General features: G+C 55.0%; 8 protein-coding genes across 8 annotated transcripts; 4 read left to right on the top strand and 4 right to left on the bottom strand.

Moving 5' to 3' along the window:
- Nucleotides 1–954: 954 nt before the first annotated feature.
- On the bottom strand, nt 955–2,302 carry M421DRAFT_96697 (uncharacterized protein; the record flags this gene model as incomplete). Its single annotated transcript, XM_033598411.1, has 5 exons — nt 955–1,187; nt 1,238–1,341; nt 1,500–1,687; nt 1,835–2,095; nt 2,207–2,302. 5 exons carry the CDS (start codon nt 2,300–2,302, stop codon nt 955–957), a joined length of 882 nt encoding a protein of 293 aa, XP_033442872.1.
- A 677-nt stretch (nt 2,303–2,979) lies between these two features.
- Nucleotides 2,980–4,140, bottom strand: M421DRAFT_426754 (glycoside hydrolase family 12 protein). The gene is made up of 2 exons (XM_033594489.1): nt 3,817–4,140; nt 2,980–3,763 (listed from the first exon to the last, which is right to left on the bottom strand). Exons 1-2 carry the CDS (start codon nt 4,107–4,109, stop codon nt 3,244–3,246), a joined length of 813 nt encoding a protein of 270 aa, XP_033442871.1. The 5' UTR covers nt 4,110–4,140; the 3' UTR covers nt 2,980–3,243.
- Nucleotides 4,141–4,487: 347 nt separating this feature from the next.
- M421DRAFT_426753 (uncharacterized protein) lies at nt 4,488–5,852 on the bottom strand. Its single transcript, XM_033594488.1, has one exon. The coding sequence runs from the start codon at nt 5,720–5,722 to the stop codon at nt 4,685–4,687; it is 1,038 nt and encodes a 345-aa protein (XP_033442870.1). The 5' UTR covers nt 5,723–5,852; the 3' UTR covers nt 4,488–4,684.
- A 302-nt stretch (nt 5,853–6,154) lies between these two features.
- Nucleotides 6,155–6,703, top strand: M421DRAFT_77641 (uncharacterized protein; the record flags this gene model as incomplete). The annotated part of the gene is made up of 2 exons (XM_033597340.1): nt 6,155–6,519; nt 6,574–6,703. 2 exons carry the CDS (start codon nt 6,155–6,157, stop codon nt 6,701–6,703), a joined length of 495 nt encoding a protein of 164 aa, XP_033442869.1.
- A 3,925-nt stretch (nt 6,704–10,628) lies between these two features.
- M421DRAFT_104956 (uncharacterized protein) lies at nt 10,629–16,110 on the top strand (the record flags this gene model as incomplete). Its single annotated transcript, XM_033587081.1, has 5 exons — nt 10,629–11,461; nt 11,511–13,652; nt 13,992–14,340; nt 14,407–15,942; nt 16,006–16,110. The coding sequence occupies 5 exons, from the start codon at nt 10,629–10,631 to the stop codon at nt 16,108–16,110; spliced, it is 4,965 nt and encodes a 1,654-aa protein (XP_033442868.1).
- Nucleotides 16,111–17,106: 996 nt separating this feature from the next.
- On the top strand, nt 17,107–19,861 carry M421DRAFT_104955 (uncharacterized protein; the record flags this gene model as incomplete). The annotated part of the gene is made up of 3 exons (XM_033587080.1): nt 17,107–17,734; nt 17,772–18,867; nt 18,955–19,861. 3 exons carry the CDS (start codon nt 17,107–17,109, stop codon nt 19,859–19,861), a joined length of 2,631 nt encoding a protein of 876 aa, XP_033442867.1.
- Nucleotides 19,862–19,904: 43 nt separating this feature from the next.
- M421DRAFT_77654 (glycoside hydrolase family 95 protein) lies at nt 19,905–22,374 on the bottom strand (the record flags this gene model as incomplete). Its single annotated transcript, XM_033597342.1, has 2 exons — nt 19,905–21,080; nt 21,130–22,374. 2 exons carry the CDS (start codon nt 22,372–22,374, stop codon nt 19,905–19,907), a joined length of 2,421 nt encoding a protein of 806 aa, XP_033442866.1.
- Nucleotides 22,375–22,585: 211 nt separating this feature from the next.
- On the top strand, nt 22,586–23,335 carry M421DRAFT_410134 (uncharacterized protein). Its single transcript, XM_033590379.1, has one exon. It carries the CDS (start codon nt 22,707–22,709, stop codon nt 23,004–23,006), a length of 300 nt encoding a protein of 99 aa, XP_033442865.1. The 5' UTR covers nt 22,586–22,706; the 3' UTR covers nt 23,007–23,335.
- The last annotated feature ends 3 nt before the right edge of the window (nt 23,336–23,338 follow it).

Genomic DNA, 23,338 nt, shown 5'->3' with positions numbered 1-23,338 from the left:
ATTTGTTCATGCTGCATGAGTGGTCTTTGTTCGTCGAGACGATGAGATAGTTTCGCGACAGCGCCACTTGCCAGGGCCCTTCAGGCAGCGAAAGATCATCTCGTCGCACCCCATCAGCCACATGCCGATCAGTTCTACACGTACATCAGGATGCCGCAGATCCCCCATCGGGTACGTTCATAGGCACTGGGTAGTAGACGGAATGTAGCGCATCTCGCGTCGCAGGCTTTGATTAGCCAGTTTGTAGACAGATAGACAAAGATCAACGTTGAGCTAAGCTTCGCACGGTGTGCAGCTGAGGGGCGCACAGTTCAAGCCCGGCTGTTAGCGTTCAGCCACAATATCAAGACGAGCACCCGGCCGGCGCTCCGATCGATGGCGCTGGCCGGTCGACAGACGTCGGCAGTCAACCTGTGTGCACTGTCCCACCAACACACTTCACACATCGCGAACAAGGACTACCAAGACCTTAGCAGTAGGTATGGCGCTCTTTGTGGCAGCATTGACCTTCCTATCTCTGCGTACTGGGTGGCAGCTTATCGCATTTGTTGCAGCGCAGGTTTTGGCCGGTGTGCCTCCTTCCAAGCTGATGGACATCACCAACGCGCCTGCGAGTCTTGGTACCTAGGGCGAAATTGTTCATCGCGCTATTGTGCGTCAAGTTTTCCATACCTTCTTCCCCAACTCAATATCTCACGGCATTTTACTATCACTCATTTTTACTTCGTCAAGCTGTGTTTCGGCTACAGTGACTGCGCTGCGCCACCTCAGTGTGCACATATGCGTCAGACACGATCATGCGCGTAGAAGCGCAGAATGGTGCGTGTAGTAGTCTCTGCAATAGAACGAGAGAACGGAGATATAGAACATAAATACGCTCACTTGCCTTCCGGGTCGACACAAGGCGACAACGAAGAGCTCCTGACCGTAGTCATCAGGACAACCAAGGCCAAGTTACGACCCTGGCTCCTTTTTCCATTTCTCATAAAGATCTATGTTGTTCGTAACGATCACTGGGAATCGAGGCTTGTGTGTGACATCGAAGCCGGTGGCGCAAATAATTGTATCGACCTTGCGTTTGACGCCGTCACCGCCAATGACTCCGTCTTCGTTTATCGCCTCAACCGCCGTGAAGTGCACATCGACGTTTTCATTCTGGATGGCTTCTATTTGTGCGATGCGGCGGCCTGTTCTTGGTCAAATCGATTAATGTGCGGAAGGCGGATGTGCAACTTACAGCCAAATTCAAACTTTGGTGTGAAGCCCTGCAAAAGTCGCTCATCTTTGAGGAACTCCTTCATTCTTTCCCTGAACATCTTTTGTGCAGCATTCTGTCCTTCACTGCCAGCATAGAAAGCACCCCATAATCCGTTGACCTAGTTTTCGATGTCCTTACGGTAGTGTGTGCCACTAACTTCTGAGGATCTTTGCGGAACTCATTCCGCTCCTCTTGTAAGTAGTCCTTGTTTTGTCCGTAGTTGTTCGCAATCTGGACAGACTAGACACCGGTCCGCACAAAGATGTTGAGATGTTTAGCATGTGGCTGCATCTTGGGCACTGTCCGAATTGAAGACGCGCCTGATCCGATGATTGCGACGCGGTCGCTCTTCCACTTGCCATCTTGGTACTCTTCCGGCCAGACTGCAGTGTACACGATGCGGCCCTTGAACTTCTCCATGCCCTTAATCTGCGGCTACTTGTAGTTGTTCAGGATGTTGGTCGCGTACAACAACAAGTCGCACTCTTCGTCCCACTCTTTGGTTTCACTGGAAGGGAATTCCTGCCTCAGAGAAAATTTCCACTAACCCTTCTCGTCTTGCCATTCAGAGCGTACAACTTCTGTATTGAAGGTCATGTACTTGCGCAACTCGAATACCTCGACTACCTTCAAGAGGTACTTCTGGATATCTGGTGCGTAAGAGAAGAAGCGTGGCCAGTCCGGGTTCAAGGCGAAGTTGAGAGTGTAAGCATGTGAGGGAACATTGCAAGCGCAGACTCGATATCGATTCTCCAGCCAGCTGTCGCCAATATCTGCGTTCTTCCCGTAGATGACATGCTCGACGTCCTTACAGTGCTTTTGGATCTGGTAGACCAGCTGGATACCAGACAGTCCAGCCTCGATGGTCAAGACCCTCAGCTTCCCGGTGGAAAGATCCCGTTCTGTATGTCAACATGTACTCTATAAAGATGTGGCAGTAACACTCACACTATAGACGATGTCTGGAATATTATAGCCACTCAAGCCTGGCGTAGAATAGTCCCACCTTTCACTCTTGCTGACTGCGTTGAGATCTGGTGTCATGATAAAATGCTCGAGATTGGTATGAGTCATGAAAGATTAGCAAGACGCTCTTTGTAGCACAGTCTAGTCAAGTGCATTCACTGATTATCGTACAGCCCCACTCTAACCTGACTGTGTCATTCAGTGCCAAAGACGTTAGACGTATGAAATGCCGACTTCCGGCTTATCATTGATTATTTGCAGCAGCGGCTAGAGAACAGTTTTGATAATCCACGAATCTGGACAGTACAGATGAATGATGAGAAGTAAATACATCTGTTGTCGAGATGAAGCCTGTGCTTGTAGTACTGGGGCTAATTCAATCTTGTGGCCAAGTCTCGCTGTATTGGGAAAGTTTTTCCGCTGTCAAAATTGGGAAATCGTGGCATTGTACTGTGGGGCGACAGTCTAAATGGTAGGCCTGCAACGCCTGCAACGGTCATACAACGTTCGTACAATGATCAGCCAACGTTCAGCGAATCTGCACGCTTCCTCTTCTCCTTCATCAACCTCTTTAAAACTGTTGCGGTGCAAGTCGGTCCGACAGGCCTTGATCGTCACCTCTATTGACTACTTTGGACTAGCACGTCTCAGGGCATGTATATATGGTCGCCTCCTAGATAGCAAGCAACTCAGCGCAGTTTCGATCAACTATACAGCGGCTACGTCTGCCGCAACAAAAACGCTTCTATTAGGTACTCCTCACGCAGTTCAAGTATCTTTACTAACTACTACTAGTTATTTACTATGCTGATTCCTATGCCTCCTAGCACTCTACCAGAGGTCTATTGGGTTATCTGTCTTTGCGTAGTCTAGACTAACGTATTTTACAAGCATTTGGACTGTGTGCTCACCTCACCACGTGAGACAGGCGCGACAAGCAAGCACGCCTGCGGCACCAGCATAGCACACAATGCACACCATCACAGTCCATTTAGATCTTAAAATCATCTGCATACATCCTACAAGTTAATCTGCAGACCCAAAGTGGCGTTCATGACAGCCTTTCCGTAGAAGGGCTCGGTACCGGCGTTGCCAACGTTGACGTAGGTGCTATCCTTAAAGACGCCGATCTTGACAAGCGCATCCAACCAGTACTTGATGTCACCACTGAAAGTGCCAGTGAACTGCTTATCAGGCAGCAGACTGCTCACAGTGATACCAGTGTCATCGTTCTTGCCCTGATACAGCTTCCAACTGGTGCCATACAAGTCGCTAATAGTAGCCTTAGGACCGGCAGTCCAGCCGATAGGAAGCTGACCGCCTGTGTACTCGAGCCATAGCATTAACTCTTGGGCGTTGGTGGATGTAGAGTCGCCCTTGGTGTCCGAAGTCATGAAGTCGAAACAGATGTTTCCTTTGTAGGCAGTGGTGTTCGTGCGAGTCCAGTCGTAGGTGCTTGGGATGGACTTGATGGCCGAAAGCTTGGTCTCGAGGTTTTGCGTAAGGCCAATGAACGAGTAACCCTTAGGAATGTTATCGCTGCTTCTTGTTAGTATGCGTGCGTGCGGACGGTTGTGGGCGTCTGGTCTTACGTCGATTTGACATAGTCGATGTTGGAGACAGCGCCCCAGGTGATCTTCTTGTTGCCATCTGATCCTGTTGCAACATGGTCATAGTTGGTGCACTGGGTTCCGACTGTCAAAGCCTGATTGTACATCATGTTGTAAACAATCCAGGGAGTATCGGTCAGAACAACGCTATCGGAAACGCCACAGAGCGATGTTGGCTTCTGCTTCGTAGTATCCGAGATGACCATTGGCTGAGGCGCTGGCAGCGCAAGGATCGGGGCGACCAGCGCCAACGAAAGGAGAGCGTTGGTGAACATTGCTGCAGGAGTTAAAACAAACGAGTGTGTGAAAGGAACGTGACAATGTGGGAGGAAGCTGTTTGGGAAACGAAGCTTTTGACAATCCTTGAGAGGCATGGATCAAGCGAGTAATGACAGTGGCGCTCATACATCAATTCCCCCTGTTCGGACGCCTAGTGTCTTTATTGAAGTCAACCCTGTGCTGGTCTTCTGAGTGATTAGCTAGCCCTTTACGTACCCACAGGGGACCTGCGCACTCTTGCAGGCTAGACACACAGGGCCTCTTAGGAATCCTGAAGAGCTCGCGCACGTACGAATGAGACCTACAATGGCTGTACGCCGGCTCACATACTGGCCAAAAATCGCGCTAGGCATCGCACAGGGGGAAGGATGTAAGCGAGATGTGAATCATTTCCCCGAGTGCGGGCTGCGGTACGCTGAAACGCGCTACAATCAAGATCGAACCCTGCCGTGGACGTCCAGAACTCAGTCATTTGCTATACCAGCATAGAGCCGCATCTCCCGCTCTTCGATGGCGAACGTCCCGCGCAGCTGTGGGTGGTGTGTTGGGAGGCGGACCTTACCACCGTACGTCACTGCATCAGCTCGTTTGCCTGCAGACCCTCCCTTAATGCGTCTCTTGCACTCTTCCAGACTGCATCCTCTTCCCATGCCAACTTGTATGATCTCCACTCAACCCAGTCCTCAGCCCTAACGTTATGGCCATCGTGGTCAAGCAAACCCGCAGCAATATCCACCACGTGGGACCTCTCGCTGCTAACGTAGCTCACTGCGGCTCCACATTTTCCGCAGAACGATCGATATACGCCGGCTGAACTACTGTATACCTCCACGGTACCGAATTTGCCGTCCGCCGGATACGGTGAACCATCTGGCAAAATGATCTTGTCGCGTGAGGGAAAGATCCAAGAGATGACCCAAGTCGAGATCGTCAGTCGGCATGAGGTACATACATCGTGTATCCCAAGCCATTTGTCCTTGTGTTTGCGAACGTTATCTTCATCGATTTCGGTGAAGGTCTCATCGCCGTTGGGCCTCGAGACGTAGAATTCGATACCACCGCAATGACAACGAGCGTGTAGGCGGTCTGGCTCTTCTTTCGCGGGCCTTACGGCTGCAGGTCGATCTGCTGGGTGCCATGGAGCGCTCTTGCCCGCCCAAGTGTCCCACAGTCCTACCTCTATCCCGCCGATCTGTTGCAGAAGAGTAGCGAGTCCTCCGTCACCCGTGCTTCCAACAAATACATGGCCGGCAAAGTTCCACACCTCTTCCTCTGCATCGACTGATGGCGCCGAGACAAACCACTTCGTGACATTGCCAAGCTGAAAAGAGCCCAGGCTGTGTGCTCCACACGTCGAGCAGAAATAGCGTGTCAGATGCTCGGAACTCTTGTATACTGTCAAAGTCGAAAAATTGACGACAGGCTCAGGAATGATGGCGCCTGCCGTGCTGAGCGTACCAGTAGAATGACGACAGATGCTGCAGTGGCAAAAGTGTACCGGTAGAGGCAGGTCGGACATACTGACCTCGAACGAGAAGGTCGATGCACGACAGTGACATGTCGCATAGAAAACTCGTGTCGCAACACTTGGTTCTTTGGCTGAAGACATCGCTGATGACAGACCGTTGTTGATCCTTCAAAAACGTGGGGTTTCCAAGGTTGTGTTGTCTTGGGCGCGAGACCCCGCATGTCAGCTGTGGAAGTCATTTTCGCTTTGCTCGCATTGAGCGGACCGCGTAGCTGCTCCGCTAAGCATTACTGTGGAAGGTGGCGTTTCGCGGAATCTCGATACAGCGCGTTGCCTAGGTAGTGTTTTTGAGAAAAGTGCAACGCGTCGGGGTCACAATCTCTTCTAGGGCTGACAGAGAGCTGACTCGTCACGCCAGCCTTCTCATCGGTACGTGGAATTCACGTCATAGTGAGCAGCGCAATACTTTGGACTGCATATTACCTCGAAGTGAGCACGACTCGACGTGTCAGACCACCAAGTTACTTACCATATTCACCAAGTGCAGCAAGCACCCAACACAGATTCGTCAGAATGACTTCCTCATCCCTCAACTACCCTCTCCTCTCGATTCCGGCGTACTACATCTTCTCCATTATTCCCCACGTGTACGCAAGCTCGATCCTCAGCTCCGCCGGCTACAACCTCAACAACGCAAACCCCAAGGCCTCGTTGTCTCCAGTTGCAGTAAAAGGCAAGGTGCCCGACGAGGTCTTCCAGAGATACCAGCGCGCCGAGAACGCACAGAGTAACAACATCGAGCAGCTTCCGCTGTACGCTACGGCCGTATTGGCCAGCATCATTGCTGAGAGAGTCACCGCGAGAGGTCTGGGTAATGCGGCCGTCGGCGATGATGCCACTGGCTTGGCCTTCTTCATCTGCGCGTTCATGGCTGTTCGGTGAGTCGGTTGAAACACTGTTTCAATTTTTTTGAGATGGCTAACAAACCACAGTGCTGCCTACATTGTCTCCTACATCAATATTGCGGACCACAGCAAGAGCTTCATCCGCAGTATGTTCTGGGCCACCGGCGCTGCTTTGTCGGGCTACCAGATCTATAAGGCTGCCGCACTTCTCGGCTGAGTACTTGGTCAAGAACATTAAATAGCAATTGCACGATACGAGCGTGGAAGAGTACGAATCAATATAACGAACATCAGTTTTGACGCCCGTGCTATAAATTTGCAGTGAGACATGGGATGTGAGCGCTCTCGATCTCAATGACAGCGTGCTGAATGAAATCAGCGGTTCTAAGCCCGAGGAGCTATCGATCACGTTTAAGGCAACGACGAGCTTGTGTCAAGCCTCCAGAATCTCTCGGAATACCGCAGGATCGACCATCTTCTCGTTCTTATAATTCTCGTCCCAGCCACGAACTCTGTCTAGGGTCGGCACGGAGTGAGCGAGGAAGCAACCTTGTGCTTGCCAGGATCTCGTTTGGAGTGGTCAGAATACGAATCTATGACTCACAGTGTATCTGGACATCCTCTAATCGTACTTTCGACGTGCATCTTGTCGCGCATCCTGGACCTTTTGTCACCCGAAGGATTATCTGCGCTGAAGAAGTACTCACTAATATCTCTCTGACCATCGAACGCTCGAGACCCTCTGAAGCGGTCTGCGGTCTCTACTGTGATCACAACCAATGCAGGTCCATCCGCCATGATCTATATTGTTAACCTGGAGATGGATAGCCGGCCGTGTACGCTGAAGCTTACGCAGAATTTTGCACATATAACGAAGGTCCTCTTAACGTGCTGATCTGGATGAAAGCAACCGTAAGAAAGATTTCGTGCCGCTGTCTTGCATGACATGTTGGATATTCAGCTCGCTTACCGGTAGGTGCGAGAGTGTCGTTAACATCGAGAATCGCAAAACCAGCACCGAGCTGTTGTGAGTCTATTCAGCTCGCACAACACACGCATTGAGGACCGTACCAGCAGTAATAGATATGTCGAGAGATGTTAGTATAGTAGCTGTAGTCTGCTCAGGATGAATCATGCCTTGGGAGCTGCATGCCAGTTTCTTCCACCGCCCTCACCGTCTCACCACCTATCTAGCTCGCGCAACTGCTTGGGTATTGAGGGAGCTGGCGATGTGGTGCTGAGACTAAGTCCGGACTCGATTTTGGCACAAAGTGACAGCTGTGAGTGACTGCACTCGTTGCAGAACGCGTGTGTAATGTATTGCTCCATCACGCGCGTGTATTGAAAAACGGCATGTGCGAGCAGTGAGGAAGGAGCAACGATAAGCTACAGGTACTTCTTTGCTTGCATTGCTAGAGCCTCGATGTGACTAATACGCGTCGGAGTACAGGTAAAAGTATTGCATGCATCGTTCAACCCTAGTTTGCTCCCTTTTCCAGGACACAAAACGCCCGTGCTTTCTCTATTGCTTTCTAGTACTGAGTCGGTAGACATCCTAGGGCATCGACTGATGGATCTTGCCTCACGAAGCTCCTCACAGGTTGGCTTCACGTCATCGACTGTAAACGTCTGTCCGGGCTTGTGTTTGTAAACGAGTTCCCATGTCGTCTGTGAGTCCTGGAACATGATGCTGAGCGAGTGCCCGGTATCTTCGATCTGCTGAAAGATGTCTTCAGTGATCCGAAGCTCGTTGTAGAACCCGTCCCACACGCCATCTGACTGAGTGAAGAAGCTGAGTTTGTGACAGGGGGCAGTTGGACCGCCGCAATTCGAGCAATCAAATTTCCAAGGACGAGTCGGTATGCGAACAGTGATCTTGGCGTCTTGGCGAAGTGAGGATAGGGCAGACAGACCCTTCCACGTCTTGTCCTCCTCCCTAGTCCGTAAGTCGGACCGAATTGTAAGATCCAACCATTCTTTTCAGTCCAGAAATATATCAATGCTCTTGATGCGGTAGGCCGGACGGAGCCCAAGGCCCCATCTATCACTCGTGAAAAAATCGTTCAAGTCACCGTGTGCACTCTGTATCGTGAAGGGACGCCGGTACCAAGCCATCGCAATCTCTTGTGATACTACCTGTCCGGCAGACTTCTCCGAAAAGATGTCGTGATTCAGTTGCACACCCTCGTCAGGGGTCTTTGGGATGGCGGAACTGCTGCGCTTGAAACAGAAGCGACCGGGCTCAGGACTGTTGGTTCCTGACGTGACATTGTTCTGGGAACCAAGGATCATATTATATATCACATCTCGAAGCTCTCGTGGTAGCATATGACGCATCTGCTTGCAGGTCGCTCTAAGCCAGGCGTCTCGGAATGTTTTGCGAAGTTCGTGTTCGTATGGCTTGTGTAGGTTGCGTTGCGCCTGATCGTGAGCGGGATTCCAAATGGCTGTCTGACGGAGGAGATGCTTGTACTGGGCGCGTCGGTCTTGAGCTGACAGGGTGGTGCCAGTGAGGGGAATGTCTCTTGCTAGGTCATCGTATTGCTGCTTTGCTGCTGAAAGTGCAGCGTTGAGAGCGTATCCGTCTTCAATTGCGCCACAAAAATGCAGTCAGCAGGATTGTATCAGACATTGCTTGCTTTAACACCTACGTGACCAGATGAAGGCGTGCATTATCGGCCTTGGTCGCGACTTGATACCCTAGAAGTGTTTCCAACCAGCGCGGCATGGTGAGCATAAAGGGAATATCTTGGATCCAGGTAGCGTCGCAGTACTTATGTGGAGCAGTCTTGAAGCATGGTAGCCCGTTGGACACGTGGAAGAGAAAGTGCAGAAAGGGCTTTACCCAGACGCAAATATGCACCCCCTGACTGAGCCTTCGAGCACAAGTACAAACTACAATCTAGTCATCTCAAGTTTGCCAAACCAAAACGTGAGCTTGCGATATCACGCGCCACTGTCGCTCGCACCAGAAGGCCCGCTCGATCCGTGAAACCACAGGCAGGCGTGACAGGCAAGTTTGCAAACTCTCCATCAAACGAACAGACAAAGAATCCCACATAGCTCAGTAGCGACATTCTCTCGACTCCTCTTCTACGATGCGCTTGTTCAAATACAACATCTCCAGTGGTGATGCATCTGCTGGTAGAACCACCCAGCGGTAGGCGATATAGTAGCTCTGCTCACTTTCGTCGGCAGAGGGAGTAACAGACTGCATCAGTGGCAGCTTTGAACACTCCACGGGGAACAAGACGTGTCCATGTATCGAATATACCCCACTTCCTCTTCCACCGTTCACCTGCCACTTCCTCTTCCACCGTCCACCTGCCACTTCCTCTTCCACCATCCACCTGCCACTTCCTCTTCCACCGTTCACCTGCCACTTCCTCTTCCACCGTCCACCTGCCACTTCCTCTTCCACCCGTCCACCTGTCCCAGCGTATGCATGGGCTTGCTCTCATGTCAGTCTGGTGGGATCAAACCGTGGCTCTGCTCAAGACACAGTACTGTGACACCAGTTGTCGTTCCTCGATAGGCACAAAAGGAAGAGTTGGCACTGGACAGAATGTTGTCACGAGTAGAGCGGTTCGCCTGCTCGTTGCGAACCGCTGTGGCATACCAGGCGTCAAGACTGAATTGGATATGGCAGGCCCTGTATCCTGAAGTGGGCAGACGGGGAGGGTTAGGGATGTGCTTGAGACGCTAGGCGGCACTCTGCTGTGCTGTGTGTACGCGTGAGACATGGGGTATCTAGAGTGCTGGGTCGTGGTTGGTCTCTGCACCGTACTCGTGCAAGCAGCACGACATTGTATTGACGAACGTCACTGGTTGAGACGGCATGACGCATGCGTGTCGTGGCTGTGGTGGCTGTCCTGGCTGTCCTGGCTGTCCTGGCTGTCCTGGCTGTCGCTGCAGGACCCTGGATCCAAAACCGGAAAGCTTTCCACGGCGACGCCTGCAGCAGCAGTCTGCAGCAGCCTGGCACGCGCGACAGGTGTGCCAGCAGTTCTGTCGAGCCCACGTCGAAGCCCACGGCATGCAATGTGTGCTGTCAGCTCAGAGGTCATCTCCACCTCCGCGTATTGACATCAACGTGGCGCCGGCGCACCCCTGACTACGAAGGTACCGGCAGCTGTCCCGAAATGGCTGCGGAGGGTTCGAGCACCTCCGCTAGTGACGCTGCCAGCAGCAAAGTCGCTGCGAATATCGCGAGAGCGCCCGCCAGCCCGCAGCAGGCGTCGTTGCCGCCTCCCTCGTCGCCCTCGTCGCCCTCGTTGCCCTCGTCGGCTCTCCGCCGCAAAATGGCCTCGCTGCCCAAGAAGGACCCTGTGCCGCCACGTCGACCGGCTGCGGTGAGCGCGACCGCAGCCTCGGCCGCCCGCCGACCCGCCGCCGCGTCGTCGACAACAAACACGACCACGCGCCCACCGAGCAGCGCGTCGAAGCCCCTCGCTGGCTCAGCCTCGCGCCTCGCAGGCTCTGGGTCGAGTCTGAGCAAGCCGCCGACGCGTGCACCCGCAGGCACAGCAGCGCGGCGCCCTGCGCTCGCGGCGAGAGCCGCGGCAGGCGACGCAGAGCCCGACCGCGCCTCGGTGACCTCGGGGGACGAGAACAAGAAGCCCGCCGTGCGCAGGAGCATTGTTGGCGGGGCTGCTGCAAACGGGCGAGCTACGCCGTCCGAGCGCAGGTCGACGATTGCGCCTGCCGCGACCGCTGTGAAGCGCCCGTCGACGACGTCCCGGCCTGGCGCTGAGAGCTCGACCGCGCGAGCAGCACCGCGCGCCTCTCTGCCCGCGTCCACTCCGGCGAAGCCCGCAGTCTCGCGGGCTTCGATCAGCACACGGACCCCGCACCACGTGGTGCCAAAGGCGCCCGTCTCGACCATCACCCCGAGGACGCCCGTGGCGCACGCAAAGAAGCTCTCGGTCAACTCGGTTTCCTCGCCCACCAAAGCATCGCCAGCAAAAGCACTCACGTACGTGGGTCCACCCTGCTCCAGCAATTCCTGCTAACGCCCGCTCTAGGTATAGCCCCATCGACGTTCCTCCGAGAAGCTATGGCCCACTCAAGGACAAAGCTGCATCCGACGCCGAAGTCGAAGTCAGGAAGACGATCCCGTTCGGTCCCCTCAAGGCCGGCCTGCCGAAAGTTGGAGAGGAGGACAGACGGCCCGGCACTGCTCCTAGTGGGCCCGCAGAGGTCGACGAGGAGAGCAGGCGCCGCAGCCTGGCCGTGATGCAGGATTTTTTCAAGGAGACCAGTCTACGCGAGAAGCTCCAGGAAGAGCGCGAAGACCTCAACCGCGAGGTCGCCCGCTTGCAGGGCACCAACACGAAGCTGAGGAAGCAGCTGGTCGATGCCCAGGCTGCCATTGCCGAGAAGGAGGAGGCTGCTGCCGCCGCAGGCACAGACGCCACTGGCTGGGACGAGAACAAGCACAGGACCATTGTCGATGGCATGGAGAAGAAGTTTGCGCTCGAGACGAAGTTGCTGGAAGAGCAGAAGCAGAAGCTGGGAGAGGAGAAGCGCGTGGCGCAGGAAAAGGAGGCTGTAGAGGCTGCAAAGGCCGCCGAGCTGCAGCAGGTGCTCGACGACCTCAACGTGGAGCTCGAGCGCCAGGGCCGCGAGTGGGACGGCGAGAAACTGCAGCTGGTGGAACAGGGTGCTCAGATTGAGGCGCTCACCAAGGACGTGACGACCCTAAGGGCAGACCGTGACGCTCTCTCTGCCGATCTAGCAGACGCCAACGACACACTCGCAAGCCTGCAGACCAAGCTGTCAGCCCTCGAGGAGAGCCATCTGGCCGAAGTGCAGGACCGAGATGGCAAGATTGGCAGCTTGACCAAGACTGTAGACACGTTGCGCTCAGAGGTCACCGACGCCGAAAAGCGACACAGTGACGCCTCGGAGGCAGCCAAGCGATCACTCGAGTCGAACTCGTCCGAGTCATCGAAGCTCGCCGAGGAGCTGCAGGAGAAGATAGCTTTAATGCAACAACAGCACACCGACCAACTCCGCGAGAAGGACGAGACAATCGCGTCGCACGCCCAGACCGAGAAGGAGCTGCGGGGCGATATTGAAGAGCTGCAGCAGCGAGCCGACCAGACCGCCGCCGACCTCGAGAGCGAACGCAATACACACGCGGAGGACCTGAAGACGAAGATCGCCGCGATCCAGGAGAGCAGCCAGAATGAGGTCAGTGCGAAGGAGGCAGACATTTCCGGTCACCTCAAGTCCATCGAAGACTTGCAGAACCAGATTGCGACGTTTCAGCAAGGAGAGACGGACGGCGCTAGGGTGTCGCAGGAGCTCACCAAGCAGATTCAACATGCCAAGACGGCTCACGAGGATGCGATCAGGCTCAAGACCGAGCAGAACGAAGAGCTCGTTCAGCAGTTGGAGGCCATCAACGACCAGCTCAGCTCTGATGCTACTGAGATTGAGCAGTTGAAGCAGGAAGCGGATGGCTTGCGCAAGACTGTCGATTCGCTCCAGCAGGCATCCCAGCAGGACAAGACGCAGCACGAGACGGCTCTCGAGAAGCTGCGGACCGAGGTTGCCGAAGCGAAGAAGAAGGCGGAGTCCTACAAGAGCGATCTGGACGCTGCTCAGGACAGGCATAGGCAAGATCTTCGTGTTCTTGGCGAAGACCATGACGCTGAAATCGATTCGCTTCGCGCTGATCTGGAAGGAGATGCGAAGAAGCGCCTCGACAAGCTGCAAGATGAGTACCACGCTCTTGTCGCCGACAAGAACACCGCCCTCAAAGGACACGAGAAGAGCCTGGCAGACAGACTCAAGCAGCTTGATGAGGCGCAGAAGAATATCGCTGCATTGAAGGAGAGCTCGGGATCCACTTCGCAAGGCCTCGATGAGGCAAACGCCAAGCACAAGCAGGTGCTCGAAGAGAAGAAGGCGCTGGCCGAAGCCCACTTTACAGCGCAGAAGCAGGTCGCTGACCTAGAAGCCCGTGTTGAGACTTTGACGAAGGAGAATGAGCTGATTGCCGACTTGCAGGCACGGCTGGACGCGTCGACAGAAGATAAGCAAGCTGCGAACGAAGCCCTCGCAGCGTCGGAGAGGTCGTTTACTGACCTCCAGGCTAAGCTCAAAGCCATGACGATGGAAAACACTTTGATCGGGGAACTTCAAGCACGACTCGATGCGTCAATCGAAGAGAAGCAGGCCGCGGACGAAGCGCTTGCAGCCTCGGAGAAGTCATTGACCGATCTCAAGGCCAAGCTTGATGCTCTGGCCAAGGAGAACGAGCAGATTGTCGACCTGCAAGCACGACTGGATGCGTTGACAGAAGAAAAGCAGGCTGCCAATCAAGCTCTCGCCGCTTCTGAGAAGACGCTTGCCGAACTCCAGGCCAAGCTTGACGCCCTCACGCAAGAGAAGGAAGCTGCGGACGAAGACGGCTCCAAGGCTGAAAAGGCACTTGCCGAGGTCCGAAGTCATCTTGAAAACGCGATCCAAGAGAAGGAAGCCTCAATCCAGGACAGGGAAGCCCTTGAACAAGAACGCACGGACTTGCAGAAGACTATTGCTGATTTGACGATGCGTTACGATACCCTCTGCAAAGAGAAGACTGAGATGGAAGAACAGCATTCTCGAATCGTTGAGGGCATGAAGCAAAACTCCGAGAGCACTACGAAGAAGATTCTCGATGAACTTCAGTCAAAGTATGACACTCTGCTCACGGAGAAGAGGCATACCGACAACACGCACGCAGCGGAGGTTGGAGACATCCAGGCCAGATGCGAAGCTCTGGTTAAGCAACTTGCAGAAGTCGAGGAGAAGTTGGAAGAGAACAAGGCCGCACAGACAGCGGCAGAGAAGACTCATGCGGAGGCACTCAACAAGGCAGTCGATGCGCAGCGTCAAGAGGTTGAGCGAAAGTACACGGCATTCCTCGAGGAGGCACATGCTGATGTCACAAAGCTTGAGGAAGAACACAAGGCAGCTTTGTCGGAGAAGCAATCAACACTTGAACATCTCGAAAACGTCAAGAAAGAGCTGAACACCCAGATCGATGAGCTCAGGCACGAGCTTGAAGAGAAGGAGCAGATCGACTCGGAAGGGCTGGTCGAGGTCAGCAAGAAATACGAGATGCTGCTCGCTGAGCAGGCTGCGGCGGACAAAGATGAGCGCGAAGCGGCCATTGCCGATCTACAGAAGGAACTCCATGCCGCTAGAGAGGAGCTTGAACGAAAGGAACACTCTGACTCCGCGGGCTTGGCTGAGGTGACTGAAAAGTACGAGTCGCTCCTGGCTGAGCAAGCTGCCGCCGACAAGCGGGACCACGAGGCTGAATTGGCTTTGTTGAGAGACTCTGCGGATACCGACCTCAACGAGACGAAGGAGCGATACGAAGCGCGTATCGCCGAGAAGGATTCACTCAAGGATGAATTTGAGCGCGCGAGGGACGATGCAATCACAGAGATCGATGAGCTCAGGCGCGAGCTGGGGGCGAGAGAGGAGTCACGCGCAGCTGAGATGGCCGAGATCAGCAAGAAACACGACTCGCTCCTTGCAGAGAAGAAGGCTGCTGATGAAGCACATGAGGCTGCATTCACCGAACTGAAGCAGTCACTTGAGAGTGAAGGTGAGCAGGCAATTGGTGAACTGCGCTCCCAGAACAGCGCATTACAAGAGCAGTTCATCAAGATGGACGGCGAGCACCAGCAGACTCTCGATCAGCTGAAGAGGGAGTTGGAGGCTGATCACAGTACGAATGCAGACGCGCTGCGACAGCAGCTCGAGTCCGTTCAGAAGCAGCTCGAGTCCGTTCAGAAGCAGCACGCTGAAGCCACTGAGCAGATGGTGAAGGCACACGAGGGCGCTATCTCCGAGCTCACGATCGGCATGCAAAACAGCACGGCTGATGCAGTCCGGCAGCTGCAGAAGAAATACGACTCGCTAGAGGCAGAGCTCGAGGCTGGAAAAGTTAGCCACGCCGCCGAGCTCGAAGCTATCCAGCGCGACAGCGCAGAACAGCAGGCCCTTTGCAACGACCTGCAAACACGACTTGACAAAATGGTCGTCGAGCTCGAAGCGTCGTCGGAGGACGTAAAGCGGCTGCAAGAAACCATCGAAGCCATTGAAACCGAGCGCGACCGCGCCTACAAAGCCGCCGAGGAAGCCGAGGATAGGATCGAGACCTTCAAAGGCGAAGTCGTTAGGAAGCACCTCGCCCGCGTCGAGCCCTTGCAGAAGGAAAACAGTGCTCTTCTCAACAAGATCGACCGCCTCCAGGACATGCTCGCAGCCGGTGATAGAATCGCCCGCGCCGCTGCCAGCATGGGCGAGAAGCGCGAGATGAGCACCTTGGCAGAAGAATCCGAAGACGAGGGCAGCTCGGCGTCTGCTGGGTCTGGTTCTTCGGGGCCGCCTGTGCCTCCGAAGGCTCCCCTTCCTTTGATGAAAGGGTCTGCCAAGGATGTCGTCGGTACAGTGAGTCTCCCCATATTTCGCCCTCTGTTGAGGTGTAAAGAGCACACGCTAACGGAGCCCCAGCAGTTGGCCGCCATGCAAGAGACCCTATCACAGCTCAGTGCGCTGAACGAAGACGTCATGGCCGAGAGCGAGCGCACGGCCCAGAGACTCACGGAACGGGATTAGAACTTCTTGCTCTGGTGGGAGATGATGGTGTGGGGTGACGAGGATGCAGGCGAGTTTGCAGACGGCAGTAAGCGTGTGAGATTCGAGGTCGAGGAGTGCAAGGGCCTGGTGTGATTTCAGTACTAGTGTTGCATCTTAGCCGCAGGTTGCGTATACCCACTCAATGCATTTGTTGTCGTTCGCGAATGGGCGCGTTGGTGTGATTGATCACGTGATTGGTTTCTAGATACGGTGTCCATCTTACTTTAACGTTCTGAGGAATACACTGCTCGTTTTACTTAGCAAGCTTAATCGTCGAATATTCGCTGCGATGATGTTGATTCAGACTTCAAATGATTGGCAGTGCGTGCTGTGTGGGGCCAAGATCTTCGATAAGGCTACCTCACGCGTCGCTCGTCCATCGTCTTTCCACCACTCAACTCAGGCAGCAAACGCCACTTCGCTAGACGTTGTAACGCACATCGCCATGCGTTGAATGCGACTTCCCGATCCAGCTCACCACCTTCTACTTGCGGCCCGCCCAAGCTCGTGAACACGATGATGACACGGCGGGACGCAATGCGAAACGCGATCCGAGCCGCTGAACATCATCCACCATGTCAAGATGGCCGGAACAATATCATAAGGGCCAATACTGAACGCTCTGTCGTCTGCTGCAATGCGTCGCCTGTCTCTTGACTCATGTCAGGGCGCATGTAATCCGGTGACTCGATCGGGTAATCAGGTCACACCGACGTTGTCGTCCGTCACACTTTCTCAGTGCAGGCTGCTACACAATGAGGCTGAACTACTACTTCGGGGCACTACTGCGAAGCCTTGAAGCCTGTGTTAATCGTCATTGGACACGCTTCGCAATAGGTAGGCAGGAACGGCATGGCAATTCGCGCCCCTGCATGTGGCTGCTGAGCTGCATGTAAAGCCGAGGCCGCCCTGCACAGGTGCTTGATCTCGACTCTCCCCAGTAGCAATGAGAACTCACACAATACCTTGGTAATTATGGGCAAGATCAGCTTTGATCAGTGCGCCATACGGTACAGAGACAATGCAACCCTTCAGTCGCTCTGGGGCTGGAATGGAACCCTAGTCGGCATCGAGCGCAACCACACCACCCTGATCTCAAGCGCAGGCTGTATCCATGTTTGCGGCAGTGGAACGGACTACTATCCATGGGCGGACGTGTCACAGACAATCACAACGTGGATCCTGCCCGTCGTTGGCACCCTCCTCCAGGCCCCGTTCGAAAGCAACGCGGCAAAGCGCACATTCCTCGCAATCACACGATGGGTCGGGTCGCCCATCGCCTCTCTCAGCTACGTGCTATGGAATATCAAGGTGTCTGCGAAGGCGGCGTTGATGGTTGACATGGCTGTCAAGTATGGCGAGACGCCAGACCTCGAGTCGGATTTCGGAAGCATGCGCGACTCGATGTATCTGCTGCTGGCGATGAACCAGTATACGCTCAAGGACGAGGTAGTTTCGAGCTCGAAAGAGGCCGAGGGCTTGTTGCGCATTGTGCTGTTCAGCAAGGACTTGAAGCTGACGGATACGAACAAGTCGCTCCGCGAGATGAGGCGGATTCTGACTCGTGAATTGCGGGAAATGCGTAGACGCGGCGCTGTGCCAGGTATCTTGCCACTACACACATACAAAGATGCACACAGCTGACGCGATGATAGTGTTCGTGTCAACGATGTGGTTCCTCTTCGCCTTCGCCCTCTCCATCCAAGCCGCCTTTGGAGATCTGGGGCAAAACACTACCGCTCACGACCTCGCACTTGGCTGTCTGCTTGCCTGGTTCCCCGTACTGATCATGGGCTCGATCGTAGACCGCAATCCTATTGCTGCAGACGCCATCCGTGTCAAACTCAACACGTTGGTGGATCACGTGCGCCACGCGCTCAGGAACGAACAGCGTCGCGCCGCCTTCATCAACTCTTTCGGCGACCAGCCCAACTTCAACGAGCTCAAGGCCGAGGTGGACCATCTCGCGACGCTTTCGACCGGCGAGGACCTCAAGCACTTCTTCCAGGAGTTCGCCGGCCAGGCACGTGTACGGTGGCACTACGGCGCAGCCCATCCCATACTCTCGGACATCGAGAACTGCTACATCGCCGCGAAAGGACGGAACTGGCTCGCGAACGAGGCGGAAGCGCGCGCGAGTCTTGTCACAGGGCGCAGCAACGACGAGGGGCTTGTGTGGTTCGACGTCCGCGAGTTCTGGCAGATCGCTAGCGCCGTGATCATTGTTGGGGGAAGTTGCGGCGGCGCTTTCATCCTCAGCTACTTCACCCCGACGGTTGGCCTTGGATGTCGTAGCGGCGGGTATACCATCTTCTTCTGCGTTTCCCTCGGCCTTCTCATCATGGAAATGCTGGTCTGGCTGGTACTGTCGCCGTACAAGATCGACAAGTGGCCATGGATTGCTCGTGCTGAAGGACGGTTGAGCAGCAACGCGACTTTCAACGACTGGGGCAACAGCACCCACAATAGCTGGGTCAAGCTGAAAAGGCAGGCCTCGAGCTTCTGGCTGAACACGGAGAACTTGGTCATCAACACCCTCGTGCGCATCGCCCTTCTTATCCCCTGGAAAAGTAAGACTGCGGTCAAACGAGAGGTCGAAGACTACTTGGAAGACTTGGCCAGACGGCGTCGCATCATGCCCTCGCAGAGGCGATGGGAGCTCTTTTTCTTTCGGCCCTTGGAGATATTCAATGCTATCTGGCTGGTGTACATTGTGCTGGCACAGACGTTCGGATGGTACGTAGGTGCCTGTCTCATCACACTCGTGCAGTCCAAACAAGCGCTCGCGTGCTGGCATTCCCGTTGATCACTGACACCAGCCAGGTACAAGACCTGCCATTGCGTCACTAGCACTTGGGCCGGCCGCGGCGGCTATCTCGACTTCGGCGTACAAGACACGTCCAACAGCAAGTGGGTGTTGTACTACTGGACAACCGGAACCCTACTCACCGCGACCGTCATGTTTCTGTCCATGTTCTACATCACAGTGGAGTGGTGCCAGCAGTCCTTCCTATCCACCGAGGACTACGACGACGCCATGCAAGGCCTGAGAAGGACGCGGTCCTACCGACACTACACATACTTCGTCCGCGTGATGGCGCGCTTCATCGCGCAGTACACGCTGCAACCGCTAGAGTGGGTGTCGTACAAAGTCGGCCTCATCAAGACGATGCAGGACACGCTGTTCTGGACCAAAGAGCACGACTGGGACCCCGCAGTCCGCCAACGGCCGCGACGAAGCGACGTCGTCACACCCACCTTCGCGTACACAGACATGTCCGAGATCCCCCTCGCTGCTATCAAAGCAACAGAAACACCCGTCCTGGCGCACTCTCTGTTCCCGCCCGCCATTCCCCCCGGTCGTCAGCGCACTGAGAGCGATACCTCGACCCGGCCCCCTTACCGGCCCGAGTACCAATACAGGGCCAGCGACGACTCGTACGCGCCCCTGATCCAGCGGCCGTCGGAAGCGCATACGGGCCAGCGCACAGACTCGCTGTCCAGCGACGAACACCGCGTCAGCAGCGACCAGGCCATCTTGCCGTCGTCTTCGGCCCACGAGCAGCCGCCGTTCGCGGGATGGCTGGGGCTGAGTGCTGCGCTGCAGCCGCACCACATTCACAGGAGGGCTAATTCGGATCCTGGGAGTCCGCCATTCGATTTACCGCCGCCGAACCAGGATCCGCTGGGGATACATATGGAGGCCGATCTCGAGAGGGGAACGCGTTGAATAAGATGCTTCTTTGCTATCAGCTAGTAAAGGATGGAATACGTCACATCTCTATGAGAACCTTGTCCTCCTTGTTCACAATGCGTAACGGAGCATTGCGGCTCTTGACCGTCGCCTTGGTCACGATGCCCGCGTCATCCCACTCAAAGTCAACCGAACCGCCACCCCTCAGTGCAAGGCCTCTGACATTCCCACCAGCCCAAGCCACCGGGATCGCAGGACCGAGGACCACAGTTCTAGTCTTCCTGTCACCAAACGCGCTGGGCAAGTCGACAACGAGCATACTGAGCACAGCCCCGCCGAGGCCATAGTTCGCATCGATCTGGAACGGCGTGTTGGTGCCAGAGTACATGGAGAAGCCATTGGCGACAAAGTTGGTGTCGATTGCGTAGCGCAGCTCGAAGTGCGCTCGCTCGGTGTTGTTGAGCCGGGCCCAGCACGCCGACCGCCAGACCTTGGCCCAGCCTGCGTTTGCATCCGGGCCGGTGCCTTCGCCGCGGCTGTACAGCTTTTGCGCGACAGCGTCCTGGATCGTGGCGTTGCTGTAGCCACCCTGGAAGGACGAAAGGCTGGCGCCTGGATGCCAGCCCACGAGCTCGGAGAGGTGGCGATGCGTGTCGTTGATGAAGTCGTAGCCGAAAGAGTCGGGCAACTTCCACTCCTTGATCTGGCCCCATTCGCCGATGTGGAAGCCCTTGTCCAGCTTGGTGAGCGAGCTGGTCACGTTCGCCACGAAGGCTTCGTCGCCTTCGCCGGCTGCGGATTCCATCGAGAGGATGGCTTCGAACACTTGATGAACCAGTTGCTGGTAATGCACGCACCCGAATGTCGTCGGCCCATGCTCGGGACTGCTGCAAGGATTGACGACCAGCGTTCCGTCCTTCGAGAACTCATCGACCTGCAGCTGGCTCAGCCAGAACTCAGCAACACCCTTCAACATGGGGTAGCCTTGGGCTCGCAACCACTCCTCATCCTGGGAGTAGTCCCAGTGGTCGAAAACATGTTGCATCATCCAAGCAGCAGCGGCGGGGTAATGTGCCCAGGACTCTCCGCTCTTCATCCCGGTATGCCCGAATATATTCATCTCGTTGTGGACTACCCAGCCTGGCGCGGCGTAAAGCAACTTCGCCGTTTCCTGACCGCGCGGAATCCAGTTTTCGGCCATGTAGTCCCACAACGGCGACTGCAAGTCCGTCAGCCCGGTCTGATCGGGCGTCCACTTTGAGTTTATTAGCTATTGCAAGTCAAGAGGTTTTGGAAAGGCTTACATGGTTCATTTGCAGGTTTATGTTTGCGTGGTAGTCGCCTGACCATGCAGCGCCGAGACCTTCGCTCCATCGTCCCTGAAGATTGGGCGGGAGGGAGCCGGGGCGGGAGGCTGAGATGAACAGGTAGTTCGCATAGTCGAACAAGAGACTCTCCAGGAAAGGGTTGCCGACGGTATCATTCGAGTTGTAGCGTGCGATGAGCTCGGATGTCGGAGTGTCTGCAGAGTTCAGATGGTCGGGGAGTGAGAGTGAAAAGCGGCCGGTAAAAGATGTGAAGTCTTTGACGTGACTCTTTTGTAGCGAGTCAAAAGTCTTTGCAGCAGCGGCTCGTGTGGTAGCTTCAACACTCGGTCCTGGATCCTCGCCTTTGAAAGAGTAGTCAAACTCCGCGGTGCCCTTCTTGGGGTCGTAATTCGTTCCTGCTCCGACAACGATAGCGATACTCTTTGTACCATTCCCGCTCGCGATGCTGAGAGTACCGCTCTGACAGGTCGTTTGGACATGCGAGCCAGACACAACGCGCGCAATCGAATCGTAACGCATACCTTCCGGCAGACCGAGCTGAGTCACACCTTGCAGGCGCACATGGGCCGTGTCGTTCCGATAGGCTTGTCCATCAAAGCAAGTAACGTTCTGCAGCTCCGGCTCAACGAGATCATTGTCAAGACGCACTTCCAGCGGCGGTAGACGCTTCGACGATTGAATCGCATACACGCAAACCTGCTCCGGAAACGAGCAAAACGCACTAGTCTGCACTTTCTGTCCATCAACGTGGAACGTTGTCGTATGCACGCCTTCCACCAGATCCAAGCTCCGCTTATACCCCGTCACAGGCGCATTCCGGCCCGCAAGCTCTGGGATCGTGATGCTGAGGTTCCCCAAGACGCGATAGCTCCCGTAGAATCGATCATCGCCCAATAACGCCGTTACATTCCCCGTGCCGTTCGTGAATATCCAGTCTCGGATCCCTGTCAGATTGCCAGAAACGGCGGAGAGCGGATTGCCGCCCGTGTAGTTGGATACTTCGAAGGGACCGCCGGACCAGAGGGTATCGACGTTGAGCGTGAGGATCTCAGCGAGCGGAAGTCCGTGGTGCAGGGCGCCGAGACGCCCGTTGCCGAGAGGATACGCGGTGCGAATTGTGTCACCGCTGTCTGCAGGGCCGATGGACCATAACGATTTGGCTTGTGCAAGGGGGAGAATGAGAAGAGAAAGCCACAAGGGCTTCCACGACTGTTTCGCCATCTTGCTATCAGTAGCCAGCTCGATAGCCTTGCGAGATTGAGCCGCGTACCGTCTTTTATCACTCTGCACACATATATTGCGCAATATCATCCAGGAACGCGCTCGCTACGGTGCGGGGTAACGTGATCCTATCCGGGAGTACCGCATCGTGGGAAGACTCTGGGCTGGGGTGTTATGCGGGGGAGTATACAACGGTTGCCTCTTTGGGAACGGGCATGATGACCGCCGTAGAGATTTTCCGCCTCGGTGCTGAAATTATCCGGACGCGCGATGGACATCTGGCCTGGGTAATTATGGGCTGATTGGGGAGATTGCTGGGTAATTGGAGGTGGATGTTAACTGTTGGTGTCCCGCTTCTGGTGGAGAGATGGACGAGGTTGCATTGCCCGTTGAGTGGCGGGAAGGAGCAACAGCTGTTGAGCCGTTGCGCGAGCCATCAGGTTTGCAACTTCCTGCAGATGCGATCCCACGTGCTTGCCCATGGAAACTACGTTCGGAAGTCCGTCTTCACCTCAAATAGTCACAGTCACACGCCGGGTTGGCGCACGACAACAGAGTACCTAGGTGTTGTATATAGCAACACAGAGCGTTTAAGGAAGTCCTCTATAATCTCTAAGGTAATTGAGCTTTGAAAAATAGTGTAACTAAGGTATCCGTTGACTGTTATTGCTGGCAGAAGTGACCATCGCTCACTCTGTTTTATAGAGTAAGCTACTTCAACAGGCGTGCCAACTCTACTCTAACCATACTTACAGTCGCTAGTCCTCTTGTTGCAAGCGCTCTCATTGATCGCAATGATTTACTCCGCCTTGTACTGTTGCATCCTCGCTCTGTACACCCTCTGGAGTGGCTCGCTTTGCTCAATCGCACGCTTTGTAGCCAGCTTCCTGCTGTAGTGAAGCTTCTCCAAAGCCCGCCACACTGTCGATAGAGAGCACTCCACGTCGTAATCGTTGTATAAGCA

This window comes from Didymella exigua, assembly GCF_010094145.1.
Source record: "Didymella exigua CBS 183.55 unplaced genomic scaffold M421scaffold_65, whole genome shotgun sequence".
NCBI classification, from domain to species: Eukaryota; Fungi; Ascomycota; class Dothideomycetes; order Pleosporales; family Didymellaceae; genus Didymella; species Didymella exigua.
The sequence above is the reverse complement of the archived record's forward strand: the minus strand, read 5'-3'. Positions and strand labels throughout refer to the sequence as shown.

Bases quoted from the DNA above. Each gene is read 5' to 3' on its own strand.
- M421DRAFT_426753 (XM_033594488.1), bottom strand. From the start codon at position 5,722: ATGTCTTCAGCCAAAGAACCAAGTGTTGCGACACGAGTTTTCTATGCG.
- M421DRAFT_410134 (XM_033590379.1), top strand. From the start codon at position 22,707: ATGTTAACTGTTGGTGTCCCGCTTCTGGTGGAGAGATGGACGAGGTTG.
- M421DRAFT_426754 (XM_033594489.1), bottom strand. From the start codon at position 4,109: ATGTTCACCAACGCTCTCCTTTCGTTGGCGCTGGTCGCCCCGATCCTT. The intron at 3,764-3,816 runs GTAAGACCAGAC...AACAAGAAGCAG, and splicing joins ATCGACTATGTCAAATCGAC to CGATAACATTCCTAAGGGTT.